General features: G+C 34.7%; 2 protein-coding genes and 1 long non-coding RNA gene across 3 annotated transcripts; 2 read left to right on the forward strand and 1 right to left on the reverse strand.

Annotated features, from left to right (window-relative positions):
- Positions 1 to 232: 232 nt before the first annotated feature.
- Positions 233 to 11,857, reverse strand: LOC102800744 (RNA-binding protein 8A-like). Its single transcript, XM_085507203.1, has 6 exons — positions 11,734 to 11,857; positions 11,411 to 11,479; positions 9,677 to 9,751; positions 7,437 to 7,573; positions 1,055 to 1,194; positions 233 to 588 (listed from the first exon to the last, which is right to left on the reverse strand). The coding sequence occupies exons 1-6, from the start codon at positions 11,804 to 11,806 to the stop codon at positions 570 to 572; spliced, it is 513 nt and encodes a 170-aa protein (XP_085363329.1). The 5' UTR covers positions 11,807 to 11,857; the 3' UTR covers positions 233 to 569.
- A 223-nt stretch (positions 11,858 to 12,080) lies between these two features.
- Positions 12,081 to 13,072, forward strand: LOC146735230 (uncharacterized). The gene is made up of 2 exons (XR_014931423.1): positions 12,081 to 12,410; positions 12,899 to 13,072. It is a non-coding gene; the product is annotated as an uncharacterized LOC146735230 (long non-coding RNA).
- Positions 13,073 to 13,448: 376 nt separating this feature from the next.
- On the forward strand, positions 13,449 to 20,983 carry LOC102802020 (uncharacterized). Its single transcript, XM_006818067.3, has 8 exons — positions 13,449 to 13,581; positions 14,735 to 14,919; positions 15,226 to 15,394; positions 15,870 to 16,142; positions 16,331 to 17,251; positions 17,903 to 18,046; positions 18,323 to 18,520; positions 18,642 to 20,983. Exons 1-8 carry the CDS (start codon positions 13,543 to 13,545, stop codon positions 19,590 to 19,592), a joined length of 2,880 nt encoding a protein of 959 aa, XP_006818130.2. The 5' UTR covers positions 13,449 to 13,542; the 3' UTR covers positions 19,593 to 20,983.
- Positions 20,984 to 21,317: the final 334 nt, after the last annotated feature.

Here is a 21,317-nt window from a genome sequence, read left to right on the forward strand (position 1 = left end):
TACTTGCATTAAACACAGAATTACATCCTGACTGGACACATTCACTATTGTATTGGGAAATGTGAGTAGTCAAATTACCATAGCCAGTTTATTTGTCACTATTGGATGTACCAGTAATCTAAAACATTGACTTGTATTTAGGGAGTGCTGGAGTGATCTTGACCAATGACAAAATTTTTGCCCTGTCAAATATTAGCACAAATGTTTTTCACACACTGTTATGAGAAGGCAATGAAATGTAACAAGTTCTTTATTTAAACACTTCACATACAATATTTAAAGGGCAAACAATTACAATGACCAATTCAAACAGACATGTAAAAAAACATCTTTATCTTTACATGAAGCTGTATCACAACTGAAAACACAAAAATACATTTATTTTGTTTACTCAGTGCCCCCCCCCCTCCTCCAAAGAGCATCCCCCAAAACACCTAACATACAAGTTTTGTGTGGTCTCTCAATAGGTCATATCTAAACTTAGCGCTATTAAAACGGCAGACCACGGAGAAATTAAAAATTACCCAAAATATGATGTACAATAAATGATAAATATTACGAAATTTTTTTTATCGTCTTCTGCTGCTTCTGAAAGATACAAATAATAGGATCCCATTAACTTGTTTATTTCACTATGTAAATGCTTAATAATACAAGCCTGCTGGAACCAAATTGTCAATAAAAGTACTTCTGATTAAAGAAGTTAGGCTGCAACATATTTTCCCTGGAGAAAACTGCCTTGGGCAGTGTCACCTGTACAACATTGTGGAAAATGTATTCACATTTTTATTTAATTACCCAGAATTCATTGGAATGAAGATGCATATTACCAACTCATACAATCATTACCTGTCAATGAGCTTGGAACCCATTAACAGACTCTGACTCTTCCAAACACAAATGCCAAGAGCCTGGCAAGTCAGCAGAATGCATGTTTTTAACCCACAGTCTCCCTGATGCTGGATGAACACTCAAGCCATTTTGCAATAATGCCTTTCATTAATTAAATTTAATAATACAGTTGTGAGGCTGTATAAATAAAAACACAACTTACCGTCGTTTACTGCCTCCGTGTCCACCCCTAACAAAACACCAATCAACTGCTATTTGTTGTCCAAGTAATTCATTTCCATTCAATGCATCCATAGCTGCCTGTGCTTCTTTGAATGTTTCATATTCAACTAAGGCGTAACCCTAGCAACAAATCATATTAAAAACATAGATAACCAGTAAATCCAGTTACAGGACATGTCTGCTTTACCCTTATCATTTTGTCTAGTCTAGTAAGCTACCTTAAGGGGTTAGCATACGTTCGCTGGTTCAATTTTTTAGTCTCAATTTACAGACTGAAACATACGTCTTACCCATACATGTTATATACCATAATAAAGATCTTGTTTCAAACTTTGGAAATATGGCAATTTTTTTTAATTATGCAAACACCAAGTCGCATGATCACGAGAATACACGAAAATGGAGTAAAACGGTTAATGACGCAATTAATAATTAATTTGCAGCACGACTGAATATATTTTTTTATGTAAATATTATAGAGAGGTGCTTCATGTACAATGTTCTTTGTTTTTTTGCAACTATAATTTGTTTTTATGAAGCCTTATTTCAAATATTTGGACGTTAATACCTGAGTAAAAACAACATGTCTCTATATAAAAACAAGCAGCCTATCAGCTGAGATAGCTCCGCTGTTAGCAATGCACATTTCAATTAAAGAACTGAAGACATCATTAGAAAATGAACAATATGAATAGTATCAAAGCAATCGGACTTACAGTTTTTAACAAGAAGTCGAAAATATCACTTTTTACCAAAAATGACAAAAATATTCACCAAAATTAGAGAACTGAATATATCATCACAAAATGAACAAATCTGAGAAAGGTCTACATGTAGTATCTATATATGTAATATCAAAGCAATTGAACTATTGGTTTTTAACAAGAAGTCGAAAATATCACTTTTTACCAAAAACGACAAAAATATTCATAAAAATTAGAGAATTGAAGATATCATGAAATGAACAAATTTGAGAGTGGTCCATATGTAGTATCTATATACGTAATATCAAAGCAATTGGACTTGCGGTTTCTAACAAGAAGTTGAAAATATCACTTTTTACCAAAAATGACAAAAATATTCACCAAAATTAGAAAATTAAAGATATCATTATGAAATGAACAAATTTGAGAGTGGTCCACATGTAGTACCTATATATGTAATATCAAAGCAATTGAACTTGTGGTTTTTAACAAGAAGTCGAAAGTATCACTTTTTACCAAAAATGACAAAAATATTCACCAAATTTAGAGAATTAAAGATATCATTACAAAATTAACAAATCTGAGAGAGGTCCACATGTAGTACCTATATATGTAATATCAAAGCAATTGGACTTGTGGTTTTTAACAAGAAGTCGAAAGTATCACTTTTTACCAAAAATGACAAAAATATTCACCAAATTTAGAGAATTAAAGATATCATTACAAAATTAACAAATCTGAGAGAGGTCCACATGTAGTACCTATATATGTAATATCAAAGCAATTGGACTTGTCGTTTTTAACAAGAAGTCGAAAATATCACTTTTTACCAAAAATGACAAAAATATTCACCAAAATTAGAAAATTAAAGATATCATTATGAAATGAACAAATTTGAGAGTGGTCCACAAGTAGTACCTATATATGTAATATCAATGCAATTGGACTTGCGGTTTCTAACAAGAAGTTGAAAATATCACTTTTTACCAAAAATATTCACCAAAATTAGAGAATTGAAGATATTATTACAAAATGAACAAATCTGAGAGAGATCCACATGTAGTACCTATATATGTAATATCAAAGCAATTGGACTTGCGGTTTTTAACAAGAAGTCGAAAATATCACTTTTTACCAAAAATATTCACCAAAATTAGAGAATTGAAGATATGATCATGAAATAAACAAATCTGAGAGAGGTCTACCCAAGGTACATATACACCAAGTATCAAAGCATTCAGACTTGTAGTTTTCAAGAAGAAGTCGAAAATTTAAAACATTGACATGGACGACGGACAATCACTCATATGATAAGCTCCGCTCGACAAAGTTGACAGCGGAGCTAAAAATTTAGCTGGCTTTAGTCCAAGTATTTTGTACAGGTGTCTGTCAAAAATTAATGATTCACTGAAACAAATATGAACTGCCTCATTGTGTGACTACTGTATTATATGAAAAGTAAAAAAAACACCCTTTATGAACAGCTATCATGTTGCAAGCTCTGCTTTGTATGCAAATCAACTTAAATAGTTGGCGTCCAGTGGAGGGAGAAGTCAACAGTACTGTTGCCTTCTGAGAATCTACATCTTCAAACACTGCAATCTTTGAAGTGCGTTTTTAAACTAGTATTATAAAAACTATCATTCTGTTCTAATAGCTGAAACATATTCCTGTGAGTTTTCATTTGTCGAATGAACTGTTTGTCAAATACAGAATACATATATTTTAGAATAATTTTCTTTTTAAAATGTGGATGAAATGTTTTGCTTTTAATGTATTTTTTATGTATTGTTTTTGATTTGATAATTTTGAACTAAACAGATTTTCTATTAGCTTCAGATCTTGATCAAAGTTAGGCACCCAGTTCATAGGAGTGCTTATATTGATTTTCTGACATCTTGTTTTCTGTAAAGATTTTATTGGTAGGTTTGCAAATGTGTATCAGACTGTGCAATCTCTCCATGAGTTGGTTTTGAAACCCAGTATGGGATTCTGAGATACATTACCAAGGATATTATTACAAGATAAATCATTTGCTTCATTGAACACATACAACAATGCATATTTCCACTGAGATCAGTGACCTTTGATGTGTATCACCAGTGATCAGTCAAGTAGAAACAGTCAAAATATTTTATCAGATTTTCTCAATTTTTGCATGATATTTTCATACAGGACATCTGTTGTTCAAACTCAGGGAAGACTTCATACTGATGAATAAGGTGACCAAGTTTGATAAAGTTTGGAATAGAATTAGTAAAGTTATTATGCACACAATAACAATTATTAACAACGACGACGACGACAACGCCAGACAAAATTTTTCCCTTAATATACCTTTCCCTTCCATCTTTGATGGTACGGGCAAGGTAAAAATGGTTTAAGCCGTGTGCACAAGATATCTTCAAGTTTGTTTTGATTACTGTTCACTGTAAAACTGATAGCCGTGTGGTACGTCGTAGAAAGCGTGCGAACACGGTTTCTTTTTTAGTAACCGTGGTGCGAACAAGAGCAATGACTTCGCTTTTTTCCGCTCGTTTTTGTGACCGCTTGTTGAATTCGACTGGACAATTTCCGCTTTATTTTCGATCGCGAAAACCCCGAAATATCACCGCCCGCTCGCTCGCAAAAAATTTTCGAGGTTCACATTGTCTTATAATTGTCTTACTGGTTTTTATAAATGTTAACCAACCGTCAAAAGTTCAAATACTTTTCGTTTTAACTATCTATAATTATATGCTCGCAACCTGACCCTTTGACTTCGATTTGGCTTGGATTAAATATTTTATTTTCAACAATATTCTGACGTGAAATACAAAATGTATTTCAACACAAGTACGACCATGGACGTCCATGGTACAACATGGTTGTCTGGGTTTTCTTTCCCGAGGCGACTGTTGAGTCTTCGCAATGTGTTTACGGTTTGTATAATTATTGTTGTTTTCCTCAAGGGGAAGACAAGCTGAAGGACCATGAAGCTAAATGGCAGTTCCATGTATGGGCTGAGTGAAAGAAAATATTTAATCTAAGCCTAAAATAAAACCTAATATTACACCTCTTTGTGTATTTGTTAATTTGACATGTTTGTCATGACAGTATATCTAGAAAAATCTCCTTTTTCGTTGATAATTTTCATTGTTTGGAATGTCTGTCGACCGTGCCCCAATAATTTGTTCGGGAAATCGATCCCAGTTGGTTTCTCCATACTGAGTTTAGAACGGGCGTCGGGCCCGACGTTCGGCATTCATCACAATCAGCCGAGACAAAACATTGACCGTAATTCATGGTGATCATGTCCCGTAATACGTGGGCTGAAAACCCAAATAATTAAATAATTATTTTTGTTATATATATTTCATTTTACATCGCGAAACTACGACAGAGCTTGGTTGTTCGCGGTGAAACAGCCGCCTTGAAGTCGATACAACTTCAACTAGCCATTTCTTGAAATCAAAAAAATAAAAATTCCAAGAGCATCGGGGAATATATTAATAACCATTTTTAGCAATCGCTAGATTTATTTTATCCGAATACATGAAATGCACAAGATTTTTGACATTTATTGACAACTTCCGCGCTAAAATGGTTGAAAATGTGGGTGAGGTTCTCTCGCAAAATCCTGTTGATAATACGGACAAATATGGTTCTGTGACCCAGGTCGTGCTCCGATCAGGTGACTTTCAGCAAATCAATGATGTTGTAACAAAGCATATTTGACGCTAATTAAAGGGTCATCGTAACGTCCAATCTCCGGCTTCGATTCACCTAGTTTTTTTGTTCTGTGACAGGCTTCAAAATTATTCACTGAAAAACATCGGTATATTTTGAGTAACGAAGGCAATTTGACCTCAGTTCAGAAAGAAGAAAAACTAAGCATCAGTTTTCTTTGTTAGTCGTGAAATAAGGTAACCCAGAGTAGGGATTTTCCGCCCTGAAGGACTTCCTCGTGAATCCTTATTTTCGAATTGTTCATCGTCTGGCCACCACAAATATTTATGGCTATAACTAAATTTGACACGTTTTTTTTTCTGAATTATTCATTTATGTCAAGCTCTGTTCTATTTTTTCAGAGCATGTGGCCGTTTTAGTCAAAATATTTTTTGTGGGAACACTTTTACGGTACGTATAGATCAAGCTCATTCACTGATCGTGACTTAATTTTGAAAATTTGGTATCGTTATTTTTGGAATTAATCATTAACATTTTCCTCGTGTCTCTGCTCTGTCAAAATAAGTTACGTATGCCCTTTTTACGTAACTGACTCATTAAAATAAAATATTACATTTAGAACAAGCACCGAAAACACGTAACAAGAGATACCAGTTAAGTTGCTTTGACGATTGAGTGTCATGCAACTATTAGATTTGAAAAGCCACCATTTCGACTACTCAGTGATCAGTGTTTTGGCGAGCAGTCAATGTTTTCAATGAGCGAGCGAAAAAAAGAGCAATTAAAATGCTGTCGGTTTCCGGTCGGACAAGACCGCACGGTCGGAAATCAAGCAATAAGCTGTGGGTGTAAAAGCGGAAGGTTGGGCGAAATGAGTACCGTAATTACATAAACTTTGTAGTATTGATATGCAAATCGGATCTTTCATCAAGTGTCAATTAGGATTACTTTCATGCGAGTGTTGTGCTTGTGTTGGTGGTGTTTATAAACAATAACACGTGGCAATGTTTTGAAATAAAAAAAAACGTCGAAATATGCCTTATAAAATGTAGTTTTTGTTTAGAATAAAAGCACAGTCATAGATACTGTCATAACCAGCAATAATTTAAAATAAAAAAAAATATCGAAAAAAAAACACATTAAACGTATGCTAACGCCCCTTAAGGATGTAGTAGAGGTTTTTTTCCACATTCTCTTATAAGAATATATAAAGCATGCATTCAACTAGAAAAAACAATTGTAGCAATGGTTTAAGAGGGTAATACATTCTAGGTAAATCTGAGATACAGTGTGTTTTTGTGATTTTTCACTCATAAGAAAACATCGGTTTTTTGGGTTAGTCTAGAGTACCGGTAGATCTCGACTCCCAGCTGCTCCACGACAGAAATTTTTGGCATAGGTATTCTCTGATAGCTGCTAATGAAATCTGGCAAAGATAGTTTGTCTACCACTTTGACTTTAGAAAATACAACACAACTCTCCTTTTTGTGAACTCTGAGATGGGGTATCATATTTCACAACAATGTTTTTAAAAAGTGTTATGAGGTCAAAATCTAGGTCAAACAACAGCAGACGAACTGGGAAATTGAATTCAAACCTTCTATAGGATCTCCAAGTACCGCTACATCATTTCTGTGGTCTTATTTCAGTTTCTTCGAAAATAACAGTGATCACGTGGTTACACAGTTCCATTTTTTTGTTTGAATATTTTTGTCATAATATTTGAAAAATAAGCTTTCTAAAAATAAACTTGATTCAAAGAATATGTTACCGATACTTCAGAATTGTACTATGCAATTGCAACAGCAATAACTTCTACTACATCTTTAAACACACAGTGAACAGAAGTTATGTGAGGGAGAATAAAATAAAACAGATATAACAAGTCTCCAGCAAGAGAACTGATTTTTGAGTAGTAGCTGACTGCTTAGCAATGGTTGTACCGGAAATTTGGCCAACATACCACTTACTGGGCTATTGTCAACAAACCTTGAGAAATCCTGTTCTTCTGTCTAAATTAATATGTACATTTTTAATTTCTCCATGATCTCCAAAAAGATCAACAATATCTTCTTCTGTGGCCTCCTCATGTACTCCTGTGATAAATAAAATCCATCCTTCTACGGCTGTTGGTAAAACAATCAAGATATCACAAGATTATATAAGATTTTATAAGTATAATAAAGCACTTCAAGTTACACATCATAATTCTCAAAAGAATGTTAAATATTTATTATCATTACAATATTAGCATCTTCCAGGTTTCAAATCAATGTTCGTCTTCCTGGGTTTTTTATAATGAGGTGTGTTTATGTTTTCTTTGTGACTCGCTGTGTCGCAAAGACTTTTGATTAATTTTATCTAATTTTGCAATGCATTATTTGGTAAATTTATCAAATAATAACCCAAGTAACCAGGAGTTAAATTGTTGTGCATTGTATGTCAAAAATTTGTTAAATAAATATGGTTTTGTTGAAGTATGGGTAAAACAACAGGTGGCTAACTATGACCTCTTTCTATATGAATTTAAACAGCGAAGTTTTGATATTTCTGTGCAAGAATGGTTTACTGGGGTCGCAGAATATCTCAAAATGCGTACATACTGTAAATTTAAATGTAGTATGACTTGTGGAAAGTATTTAGAATGTATTTCAAATGTTATTTATAGAAGGGCACTGTCTTGTTTTAGAATTTCTACACATGACCTAAATATTGACACTGGGAGAGGGACGGGCATTCCACTGGAACTGAGGTTTTGTCCATTTTGTTGTAATCAAATTAAAAATGAATATCACATGCTTCTAATTTGCCAACAATATGCCAATCTTAGGCTAAAATATATTCCACAGTATTATTTATTCAAATACATTATCGTAAAAATCATATTTGAGGCCGCAGCTTTAATAGAAGCCGCACCCCTAACTTGAGACAATGTTTCATGTTAAAATTGACAAGTTCTGATCCCAGGGAAAAGTCTGCAATATAAGCCGCACCCCAAATTTCACGAACCAAACAGCCATCACATATTCAGAAAAATATATACCATTTAATTTTAAATTAAGGCATAATTTTTCGAAGATTTAAATCTTTCCTGATGCCTAGATTAAACTCTAATTTAGGTTTTCCGTAGTCATCGACGCTCATGCGAGAATAGTTTGTTTATTGTGGGTAGCGTGAATGGGTGAACTGCGTTTTGACAATGAGCTGTTATTATCGTCAAAAGTGTTAAATTCTTCTTCAATGCTCAGCTTATCTTTTGAAAACAACTAATTTCTTGATTTTAAAAAAATCATGCTGTTTTCCCATCAAAATCAAAGCCAAATAATCGCACTACAACAACGGTTAATCTCTTCAGTGTTGCTGAACTACCATTAACATATTTAAATGAGCTATGGTAATTTAAACACATTGGCACCATGCAGCGTTTCGATTGGTTAATTAACGGCTTCAAGTAACTAAAGGTGTTTGAACAAACATGGCAGATATCATATCAAATCGAGCGTTTACATGTGACCAAAATCATTCGCTTGCGGTGAAACTAAGTTGAATTTTCACAACAATTCAACAAATTTATTTTTTGTACGTTATTGTAATCACTACTGAGTAATAATCATCAATTGTAACACTTCGAAAACAAGTAAGTTATTCACTTGTGTGAAACGCAGCATGACCGGCTGGATTGTGATACCGTTACCGTGATCATTTGCTATGAATGCATTTTTGTTTTTACTTCTTTTAGAATATACGTTTCCTTATCAAAAAAAATAAAATAAATACATATCACATTAAATATACTGAGTATTTTTTTGTTATCGTGCGAACATTTTTTGTGATTGACTGTAATTTCCCCTATGTCTAAATTAAACATGGAAGGTGCAGTCACTCTGCTGGAAGTCGACCATGCCAATAGTCGAACGCAATCGACTGTCTCTCAGGTGTGACCTATACCGATGCTAACGAATTAAAGTGAAGTCTATTCAAGAGATTGTAGTATACGATACCTTAACCTGTAAATCTATTTGTAGATATTACTTATTGTGCAGTATGTTATACAGTGTGAAATGATTGGGGGAGGGTTTATTTATTTTAAAGAATATTTAATAATGTACATGTAAGGCCCATGGCATATAGTACTGAATAAAGATTTATATATATATATATATATATAATCCAAATATTGTAATAAAAACACAGCATTATAGTGTAATATTAGTGTTTTTGTGACTTACACCTCTGTGGTCCTTGCTCACTGGTATCAACCTCCATGCCTTCAAACTCATCATTGCTTGTTTTAATACCAGCCTCTGTGAAAATATTGAGATTGCATTATTTCTCACTGCATAAACGACCTTTTGCCGTTCACTGTGTGATCCAGTGTTATGCGTGAAATCGAACATAAAAACAAAACAAAGGTCATAGCATTGTAGTGACAACAAAGCATTGCTTGGGATTTGACAAATGCGAAAGTATTTCAACCCTTAATATTGTGCAATACATATGATGGCCTATTTTGTTAACGTAAGGTCATCTCAATGCAATATCCCCCTCTTCAAAGATCAGCATTTCAACACTGTACTATAATAAAGGAAATTTAACTCCACAATCAAATCATTTTACTGAAAACATTTAGTCTGCAACTTTCATCACAATGAAAATCATATTATTAGGCAATCAAATTCAAATCTAATATTCAGAATCAGGGTTTTTTCTAAAAAAAAACTGCAAGAGGGAGCACTGCAATTCAGTGGCGCCACCAAGTGAGGGAGGTAGGGTTCTCCCTACCAGGATGTGGAGATTTTGATAATTCTAAGTTAAAGTGGAACATTCTATGGCTTCCTTGAGGCCAAAATTACTATCAGACAGGTCACAGTTGAGGACTGTGGCCACATGTGATTTCAGGGTAAGGGGGCACATGGCCATGGCATGAGGGCGCTGCGCCCTGTTCCCTTGTTTAAAAAAATCCCTGAGAATAATGTTTTTTCTTGATGAAAGGCACAAGTCAACTGGTCGAAAACCAATCACATGACTAGAGTTATGATTGATATTTCATCTTAAACTTTATTAGTATTTAACTTTTGGTCTGTGCATGGAGCTTAAAAAACTACATAATCTGTGAGTACTGTCACTTTAATACGGGGAACAATTCTCAGCAGTTCTCATATCTTTGCAAAGATGCGACATAGCAGCTGTTCGAACAATGAAAACACTGAAAAGTGTTTTTGAATAGTAGTACAAAACTACTAATAAAGAGAAAGTTTCAAAAACTCCTGTCAAGAGATTATTAGAATATAGTCAAGCATTGGAGGTAATAAACTCATACCATTTTTGGTAGTGTACTTGCTTATTCACAAAGCTTGTAGTATAAGTGTTTTTAAGTGTGTAATGCATGCGTTGTATGTTTTTAAATGATATGATGAAGTGATATACTTGCTCATATCTGATTACACAATCAAACATTTCCATGTACACACTCACTGCTTATTTGTTAGAAAACTAAGTTTGATTCATGTGCACAAAATGTATGAAGCCGATGAAGAGCAAGTTTATATCACTATCCACTGTTATGAAAGTTCCATTCTCAAAGGCAGACCGGAACAGAAAGTCAGTAGAAGACAAAAGATTTTGTCGTTAGCATGAGGGAAACTTGGTTAACATGGGGAAAACAGAGGTGTTAATCCGAAAATTCATTGTCTATTCCTGTTTGCGATTGATTCTGTGAACCCTGTGAGTGTCTCTCACCAAATTTATAACTAAGGGTTACTTTTTACATGTAGCGTTAATATGTATATTTAAAAGACACCCTGGTTTCGCGTTAACACCACGACGAACAAAATAACCGACAGCGAAACCAAGCGAGCTACAGAACTGCAGCTAAAGACACCCCTGCCACATTACCTCCTCAGAACACCACCAACAAAGCAGTGCAACCCATGTCCGCGTCAAGAACACGGCATTGTACTCACCAGCGCGTTCACCACCAAACCCACGGCCTTTTCTTCTTTTAGCCTTCTCTTTCAGCTTTGCTATACCTTCTACAAAAGTGTACACAAAAAAACGTATTACCGCACAGATACGGTACAAGTAAAGTGGATGAATCAAACGTTATGTCAACGTAATGCACTGTATCACACAAGGAAAACATGTGTAGACAGTTGTTATGAATTGGTACACTCTGATCACTCAAATAATTGAACAAATTGCGCTTACTTCGGCGAGGTATTTGATTGACTGGAGAACTTTGAAAACACGTTTTTAAATTAACGATTCCAGATCAGGTGTAACTTACGGTCAGACTCTTCGTCAACCTGAAACTCTTCGTCAACGTCTCCCCCTTCGTGAAGATCTAAAACGTCCGCCATTTTACTTTTTTTAAACAATTAGTGCTAGAGGGCGCTGCCAAAATACCCGGATGTGGTGGCGCTCTTTCTTGTTGCTTCTTTTGATAACTGATGGGAAATCCCCTGGGAATTTGGGATTGACTCATATTCAAAAATACTTGTACACGTGATTATGAGTAAAAACAAACCTTTATATTAATGCCAATTAAAAATAGTATACTTCACAAAAATCTAATTATAATTTTTTAAACTAAAGAATTAAACGAAATCTATACCTGACTCTTGTCCAATCTGATTAAAATCTGATGTAGTGTACGGGCTTTAATTATTTTGGCTATAAACTTATTTTAATTTTATTTTTTATTACTTTTGTTATTAATGCCCTTTTATTTTATTATTTTACTTTGATTTTGATTTTGTGATTTTTTTTAATTCCGCCCTACCTACATCTGAACCGATGCCTATGTAACGAGATTTCAACGAGACCCACTATCGACGATTTTAGTCAACGAATCACAGACCTCCTTCTATAGCGCACATGATGGCGTCACCGGGCAGAGTCTGATGGCAAACACACTCAAATAAAATGGCGGATTATACCGACCGAGAAAAACACGGCTTTTCGGTAAGTTTATCATTGTCAAATGCAACGAAAGTCATTTTTATGTTAATATTGTGGCTCGAATGGTTCGATTTTAGATCGTTATTTTGCATAGTTATTCTGGGAGTGACGATTTTGTTTCCACCGGTTCGACCGAACACCAGTGTCTTTTTCCAGTCGCCTGCCCTGGAGACGGGTGATGTTTTGTTGACGATCGGGCCAAAATCGTCTACGATATTGAAGCCGTAAATATTCATCAAATTGTATCAACATTTTGTACATTATACAATAACACTTTATTAAAGTAAATGAGCTGATTTGGACTGGAATAATATATTTTTTATTTGGAACACATCGCAATTGATCAGGAAATATTGTTTTGCTCCAATTTTCTGCGTCGATGCCGTGGGCCGGTGACCGCTATACAATTTAAAATCAGTTTGCATTGTTTACTATAGCTGTTTACAGTGTTCTAATCATTACGATTTACTTTTTTTTTGCTTCCATTCTAGATAATTATGCTCAGTGATGTAAAATTGAAGCGATGACTGAATGAACGAACCTTGGCTGGCGAAGATGTATCTGGAAGTGTACACATTTGTTGGAAGTGAAAAAAATATTCAATGAAATGACAAAAATTGTAAAATGCTGTGGAATTTCTTTTGCAAATAAAAATATACTAGCAATTTTCTATTAATGGTTTATTCAAGTGGGCAAAATATAAATGTACAGAAGAATTGCCCGTATACACTGAAAAGTAAGCAACCGACAGCCTGTATAAAAGGGGGACTGTGATTGGCTGTTACTTACGCGAGATTTGAACGGGACTTACATAGGCGTCGGATCAGATGTAGGTAGGGCGGAATTAAAAAAATCAAAATCAAAGTAAAATAATAAAATAAAAGGGCATTAATAACAAAAGTAAAAAAAATAAAATTAAAACAAGTTTATAGCCAAAATAATTAAAGCCCGTACACTACATCAGATTTTAATCAGATTGACTCTTGTCATACTGGATGATACAGAAAGTGTCAACAACTTTAAAACCCTGACCTCGAAGAAGGGAAATTCCCCTAACTGTCAGTTAACATATTCTATAAAATCCTACTTCCTGGTCCAGTGTTACAAAAACAGCCAATAATTCAGTGTTTTCAATATGTTGTATCGTACCGTATCATTCATAATCCTGCTAATGGTAAGTACATGTACCTGGTATGGGTAAGTAGTGAGTTACGTCATTCATGTGACATTATACTGATTGTATACATGTATAAGCATATTGGATTCATTCCAATTTCATGTCGCAATTGTTCAGGCTAGACAGTTTATATTCTTTGAAATCATTCGACATCGACACCATAAACAATAATTTGATAAACTTTAATAAATTCAATAAATTGAAGTATAATTGGAATGTGTGTGGTATTCCATCGGTGGTCGGGGATCATGGTCGCCTTTCAATTGCTCTCTCAGCGTTAGTCAACTAGAAATATGACCCATCAGCGGATTCCTTTGAATTGTTAAATGTTACGACTCACACCATGGATAGACTCACAAAGAAATTAGTTTATACTTAGAAAAATGTGCATCAAGTGTTTAATTAATTATGGAATGGAACAAAGATGTGGGCCGGGCATGCTAAGACTATGGCACGTATCACCACTGAATTATTCAATAATTCTATCTGTTGTAAACTTTCATATATCATAACAACGGTACAGTGTTATATTTATTATAAATATATCACTTCAATTTGTGTAGATGTCCTATCTTTATACACACATTACAGATTTCATATCAAACGCTATTGTTTACCACTTATATGACTTACTGAATCACCCTTGTGTCAAAGTCGAAATCGACATATACAGTCTACCCGAGTGGGTCTCATTGGAATTTTCAATTCAATATCATTTCTAATTATAGGAATTTAAACATTGATATAAAACAGCTTTCACTTCGAGAAAGGAACGCGCCGTGCTATATAGTGCTTAGTTATATCATAAAGTAATGATATGCATTGAAAAACGTTTTGTAATAGCCTGTACACTATACTAAAATGTTTTAGAGGCTAAAAAATCAATGATAAATTGAAACACATTCGACTCTAGATTAAGCTGCACCTGTATGAGAGTGTTTGCAAAGAGCCACTTCTGTTGAAATGTATAATACTATCGAAATATCACACAAAATGTAATGTGAAACAAGGAGTTAGTGTGGTCACGGACCAACACTAATCGAGGAGTTAAGATAACAGGGTAATTGTGACACCCTCAAATATTAAATATACCAATTTGATGTTACAGTAATTTAATCATAAACTTCACGTATATATTTACACATTACAGATGTTGGAATGCGATTCTAAATGTCCCAAGAATTGTCTGCAATGCACAAGGACGAAGCCACGGATGTGTTTACAATGCCCACAGTTCCTGTATCAAAGCGAATGCATAGAAGAATGCCCAGAAGGGACTTGGGCATATAATACGGGTAAACCTGACCGACCAAACAATGTATGCATACAGATGAGGTATGTGCAAGTATTGTTTTTCATTTCTGTGTCATGATTATACATTTATGACTGATCACCGGAAACTATAACAATATATGTTGTTGCATACATTTGTGTTCATCATGTTACACCCTAAAAACGATAATAAACAATTTGCAAATAAAGATGAAAACAACAAATAATACACCTGGCTTATATATGTGTATATAGTTGGGGTATCTAGTTGCAAGTTAAATTCGTAGTAGTTTAATCACGACTGCTGTATGTTTATATTATATAATTACGTATTGGAGATGACAATGATATATAATAACACTATTTCAGCACATCCGTAGCAGACGAAGAAAACATCTCCCCGGCAACGATTGCTCCATCGAACGAAGCTACTGAAAACCTAGACCAAACGACGTTGTTCATTGTTATAATTGTGGTGCTCGTTATAATGTCTCTGATTGTTACCATCGTTTTAGTGTTTAAATCAAAGATGAGTGAGGTAAGGACATTCCTTAATAGTTGTGCATTTTGTAGAGTTCAATCCATACTACATTTACATACAAATTGGTCGGTGTACGGTGAATTTACTTCATTGGTCGTTCTTCGAGTCAAATAGACTAAGACTAGACTAAAAGTACAATATTACAATTTCAGTTTAATTTTAGAAACGAATCAACTTTGTAGTCTATGATCAATATCATTGCAGTAATATCGTTTTCCGATAAGTGTAGATGTTGATGGCAATAATATGTTCAACAATTTAGCACTTTAGTCTATTTTGGCAGTAAATTCCTCCTTCAAATGAAAATAGCTGTATCGTTAATCAAACTTTGCTCTCTCTATGTCAAATTTCTTGTATATAATTTTATAATTATAATAAAGGAGGTTAAGATAATATGCCATAGTTTGTCTATACCGTTTGTGTATCTGTAATCAACGTATACATTTATGTCATTTGAATTTGTTAATATCAGAAAAAGGAAAATAACAATGGTATTGCAAGCGGGCACCAAGATCAGAATGACGAAAATGAATGTCTGGTATCAGAGGAAGATAGGTGTAGCCCGAGACAGTCAGGTGTTCAATCAGAAATACTGTGCTCTGTTGATGAACAAAGTAAGATGGAAGACACGGAGATTCTTCAATCATTGACGAAACAACACGGAGATGAGGAAAGTGGAGATTTTGTTAGTCAAGCAAATGAAAGTTCAATATTAATACAGAACGAATGTGACAATATCTCTGAAGTAAGTATATACCAACATTAGGAATTTCTTTCGAAATTCAAAATGTTTTCTGAATATTACCGAAATAAGAAACTGTTAAATAATATGCAAACCCATGTATTTTTAAATTGCAGTGGTTCTTATGACAACAATCTTTCTTACCACATATTGTAGAATTATATATATTAATCTACTAACTGTGTTAATAGGAACAGGAAGAGGCCCAGGTTAGATGCCAGGAATCGGTCGAGGAATGCCGCGACAGTACTTCAGGTTATACTTCAAACTCAGACACAGATCCAGGACCATCCGTATCCATGAGAAGTGATAATCCTGCATATAGTCCAAGTGCATGTCAACGGATTAACGTTCTTGATGGCCAACCTCAACCACTAAAGTCTTACATAGATGAAGACCCTCACTGTGCAGAGCCTCTACCGAAGTTGAATATGCAAGATATTGGCGAGCCCTACATGAGAGCATGTCTTCTACAATTTGGTAATACATTACGAGATACGCCAATAGAACGAGTTTTCTCCACTAATTTCACAAATAAAGTATTCGCAGGAGGTCTTTTCAACTTTGAAGGGGGAAACTTGAAAATCGAAGACACTGGAGTAAATTTATTCATTCCACCAGGAGCAATTAGTATGGAAGATGGTACCAAACAGATATACATATACATTAACCTGAGTAGAATAACCAGAGGTGGCTTGTCGGGAAATCAAATCCACGTGACGCCCATAGTGCATTGTGGTCCTCCAGGAACCAAGTTCACACGTCCAGTCATCTTGAGGCTACCCCATTGCATTACAGACATCAACATTTGGAAAGGCTTCTGCGTGGTGTCAAATAGCATGGTCATTGCAGAGCCTCAGCTGTGGGAACCTCTGACGGAGCAAAATAATTCACATTGGTTCAGCTATGAAGATTCGTTCATGGCATTCATATGTGGCTTCAGTGATAAAGCAGTATGTGCATCATCGCTGGCGACAAAGAATGGTGCGACTCAGAAGAATATATCAACCAAATCAATGAGAGTTGGTATGTACTGTTCACTGCGGGAGTACAACCAACATTATTTAATGATACGTCTGTATATCTGGAATGACACTATAGCTGATGAAAGAGTAAGTTTGTCTAAAGTTTTGTGTATGAATATTCTGTTTCACTGAGAATAACGATTGTTGCATTGGTTATTTGTATTTTATTTTCAAATAGCTTATTCGAGTACATTCATTCTCGTATTTCTAACCATGCCTATCATTCAATTCCATATAACACAATGTACCATAATTTATGTTGTAGTTTTTCAATCATGACTTGTCTGTTGTTTTGTGTTCAGATGTAATTAAAGTCCACATTTCATATAATTAATAAATGATCATCCGTTTAACTATACTTCAATTGATTTTTATTGTCCAAATGACTATTTAAGGTCCAATACAAATTGAAAATGCTTTTCTCAATGTGTTTTAGTGTCAGTGGGTTCCACGTACAGTATTATCTTCTGTTAGGTCTATACTGGTCTGTTGACAAAACATTGTATAATATAACATTCAAACTACCCACCCCAGGAATATAGCAGTAGCAAAGTCCAATACTGTGGTCCAATTATCTGGGTTTAATTCATAAACACTGATTACTTCAGAGTGCTTTTTGCAATGCAATTTTACTTGTACATTTTGAAAACTATTTGAAAACAATGTTCTATATTTCACATAAATGTATATATATGTGTCTGAGAGGGTCACATTAAATAATTGCTGCTCTTCCCATAGGTTGTAGAAGAGACTGAGAGACTTATTGGAGGTCAGCAATGCTGTACAACAAAGCAGATTCAAATTACTTCGGGAGGTGGTGATTTAGTTGCCGAGATTATGTCAGTGGAACCAACAGACTGGGATATACAAATAGGACGATTGGTGAGTAAAACAAATCATTACCATGGCAATAGCAATGGTATAGCAATATTTGAATTTTTCGAAAATTATTGACTTCTTTAAGGAAAATAGGCCCTTGATAAAGTTATTCATTGGGGCAGCACATTTTTCCCCAGGGAAATAATTCCAGATAACGATGCAATATATTATCTATGGGGCCATAGCATGATACATTATATTTAATATATACTGAACGTTCATGTGCCATCAACTTTTGGATACATACAATTATTGCTAAATATGATCTACTAATTTCAGAGAATTGACAACTCGGAAATATGGAAGAATAACAATAACATTGCTCTTGAACATGGGTCGGCATTTTATCTGAAATATAAGAAAACAGGAGAGAAACCAGCAGGTTTCATCACAGCAGATATCGGTATCCATCCAGATTGCTCTCCGGAGACTATGGTGCTTGCAATTGAAGTGGATCTCTCAGACATATTCAGGAAGGTTAGTAAGTCAATAATTACATATGCTAAATGGAGAAAGATTCCTGATATCAATAAGCTTATAGCATGATGTAGATAAGTGTAGTACCAATAGTTCATGTACCAATTGCTTTATCCCACAGTCATTCAACAAATCAGCTATGCAACTGCTGCCGAACTATCGCCAAGGTTACCAGGTGTGCAATGAAACAAGGGACGCCTACCAGCCAGCTGGCCAACAACGAGTGGTAACAGCGGAAATCCTCTATCCCCAGAAACGGGAAGGTATTCCTGTTGGCGCGTATTGGATAGTCTATGATTTGGTTGACAAAGCACAGTCTTGGCGTAATTTGGCGCGCAGTATCGGGCTCACAAATATGCAAAGGGGCAACATCAGTACTATTGTAGATTCAAAAGTACTGGATCTTTTTTTCTTCTTGAGAAGAGAAATCAATACTTTTCAAGTTATTGATGAGTTAAAGAATGCTTTGGCAGAGATTGGAATTAAGGGAAGTGATATTAGATTGATTGATGATAAAAAATGGCAAGATAGTGAGCGTGAACTTGGAAGTGAACGTGATAGAGCACATTATTCATTTGATTTTCATATGCGACCATGTGACATCTTTACCTACCAGTCTCCGTCTCGTGTTGCAAAAAGTGTTCCCGATTTAAGGCACCTAACCGTGACCCAAAATCCCACAATCATCCGTGCCATAGGACGTGATGGATTCTCCCCGTGCAAGACTAAACGCTTTCAGTCTAGTGCAAGCCTCGGCATGTCTTGTGATCGCTCTTCTGCATTTTATGAGAATCATTCATTCTGTTCATTGTTGTTGGAAAAAAGAAAATACGTATCTACTGATAGAGACATCGCTGTTACTGTGGATAACGAGATAGCCACGGTTGATGTAAGTCGGAAAGAAGTAAAGAAGTGTTTACAATATCCAGTACCTGACACAATTCCTGATGAGAACAGAGACACGTCATGGAAGTTTAATGAAGGAAAGTGGTTAAAACGGAGCAAAACCAGACCTTCTTTGAAAAGAAAGATGCATGAAGCAAATGCTACTTTACTCTATCAAATACTGTAACGACACCTGCCTGTGAAATGAAGAGGTTCTCCCTAGCATCTGGGAGCATCCGCCAAATAGGGTTCATTTTTTGAACAGAAGTGTCTGGAATGGGGTCCCTTTTTGGGCAACAAGTATCAGAAAAGCATTCTACAATTTCAGCGTTCATTACTGAATTATTAATATAAATTTTAAAATCGTCAATACTGGCAGAAAACAACGGCTCATTCATAACGCGTGGCAAATTGGAATCATTGTCAAAGAAGAAGTATAATCTTGCTTTAATAATTGTCTAAAATGAAGGTGAATTTGACTGCATTAAATTAAGTAGGAGTATTTGGCGTGTAGGCGACACACCCATATAATTGTTCTAGGGGTGTAACCAATGGCTCCAACGTTCTTACGTGTATTTAACATTTATTTTATATCGTGTACTTTTGATATTTTAAACTCATCCAATGTGTATTCGTGGTATATAGTGTAACAGACATTTGGTTGACTATGTGACTTTAATAGATTGGTGGGAACTCCCGGCATCGGTTTCGTTACAACTACGGCCAATATTATAAAAAAGTACAATAATCATCAAGTATAGATTGTAATTATCAAGTATAGATTGTAATCATCAAGTATAGATTGTAATCATCAAGTATAGATTGTAATTATCGGAATGTTTTTTAATATGTGCGAGAAATCAATTGTTTCTGCTATACCCAGCTAGATATTTTGATTGAACTAATAGTGCAGATAGTTGTTTTATACTAGTAGTAATTTTGAGTTATAATTATTTAATCACTTTTACGTTTGTTTTCAGTAGACTAAGTTTCAAATTGCATATTATCAACAAAAGATATGTTTAAGCATATACAGCAAGTCTCAGAAGTATTGGGGCAGCCAATTTGCAAACTCGCTAGCCAATTGGATAACTGCTTTGGTTTTGACTGAACGGTTGGTTTTCGAATCTCGCTGGCGCCGTCTTGTAGTCACGCCCCAATACTTCTGAGACTTGCTGTAAAACTATTTGATAGTACACTCATTTGCGGTAAAACCTCTAAAATCCTATAAAGTGATTGAACTGTGACGACCTTTAAAATAACTGTAATTCCCAATCCATTTATAGCAGTATGTCACAGGACAAGTTACTGTAACAGCTGTAATAACACCAGGCACGTTGATTTCACAAGTCTCTAACAACTTGTTACATGTGTAACTTACTTTGTAAACAACTAATGATATTGACATCACGTATTAATGTTTTTTTCATCCGAATTAATGCTTGTGTAATCTAAACAAAAATTATCTTAGTATTATATAAAATGCATCCCTTTAGATTTACTGGTTCAAGTGATATGTTAATGTTTATACTTTTGTAACTAATTGTTGTTAAGATAGAAATAAAGTTGTATAAATTATAGCGTGTCGGGTGTCTTTTTTGTACGATGTGTGTATCATTCGATTCTAATGCCCGGATTTGTTGCATCCTAATTCAACATTTCAGAAAATTATCAACACATATTCTTCCGCCTGAACTCGAATGTATGTTGATGGGCAGTACGATTAAAAACCAATGCATGTATTTTGTTTAGTTTTTTGTTTAAATATGTTAATTTTTTGGTTTCAGTTTTTCGGATACGAAATAATGAAAAACGTGAAGTAAAACCAAAAATTAGACATGAATAAACAAAATAATAAATAAAATATGGAAATAATCACGAATAATTCGTCATGTGAGGAAAAGAATTAAGA

This window comes from Saccoglossus kowalevskii, chromosome 13, assembly GCF_978046115.1.
Source record: "Saccoglossus kowalevskii chromosome 13, keSacKowa6.1, whole genome shotgun sequence".
Lineage (NCBI taxonomy): Eukaryota > Metazoa > Hemichordata > Enteropneusta > Harrimaniidae > Saccoglossus > Saccoglossus kowalevskii.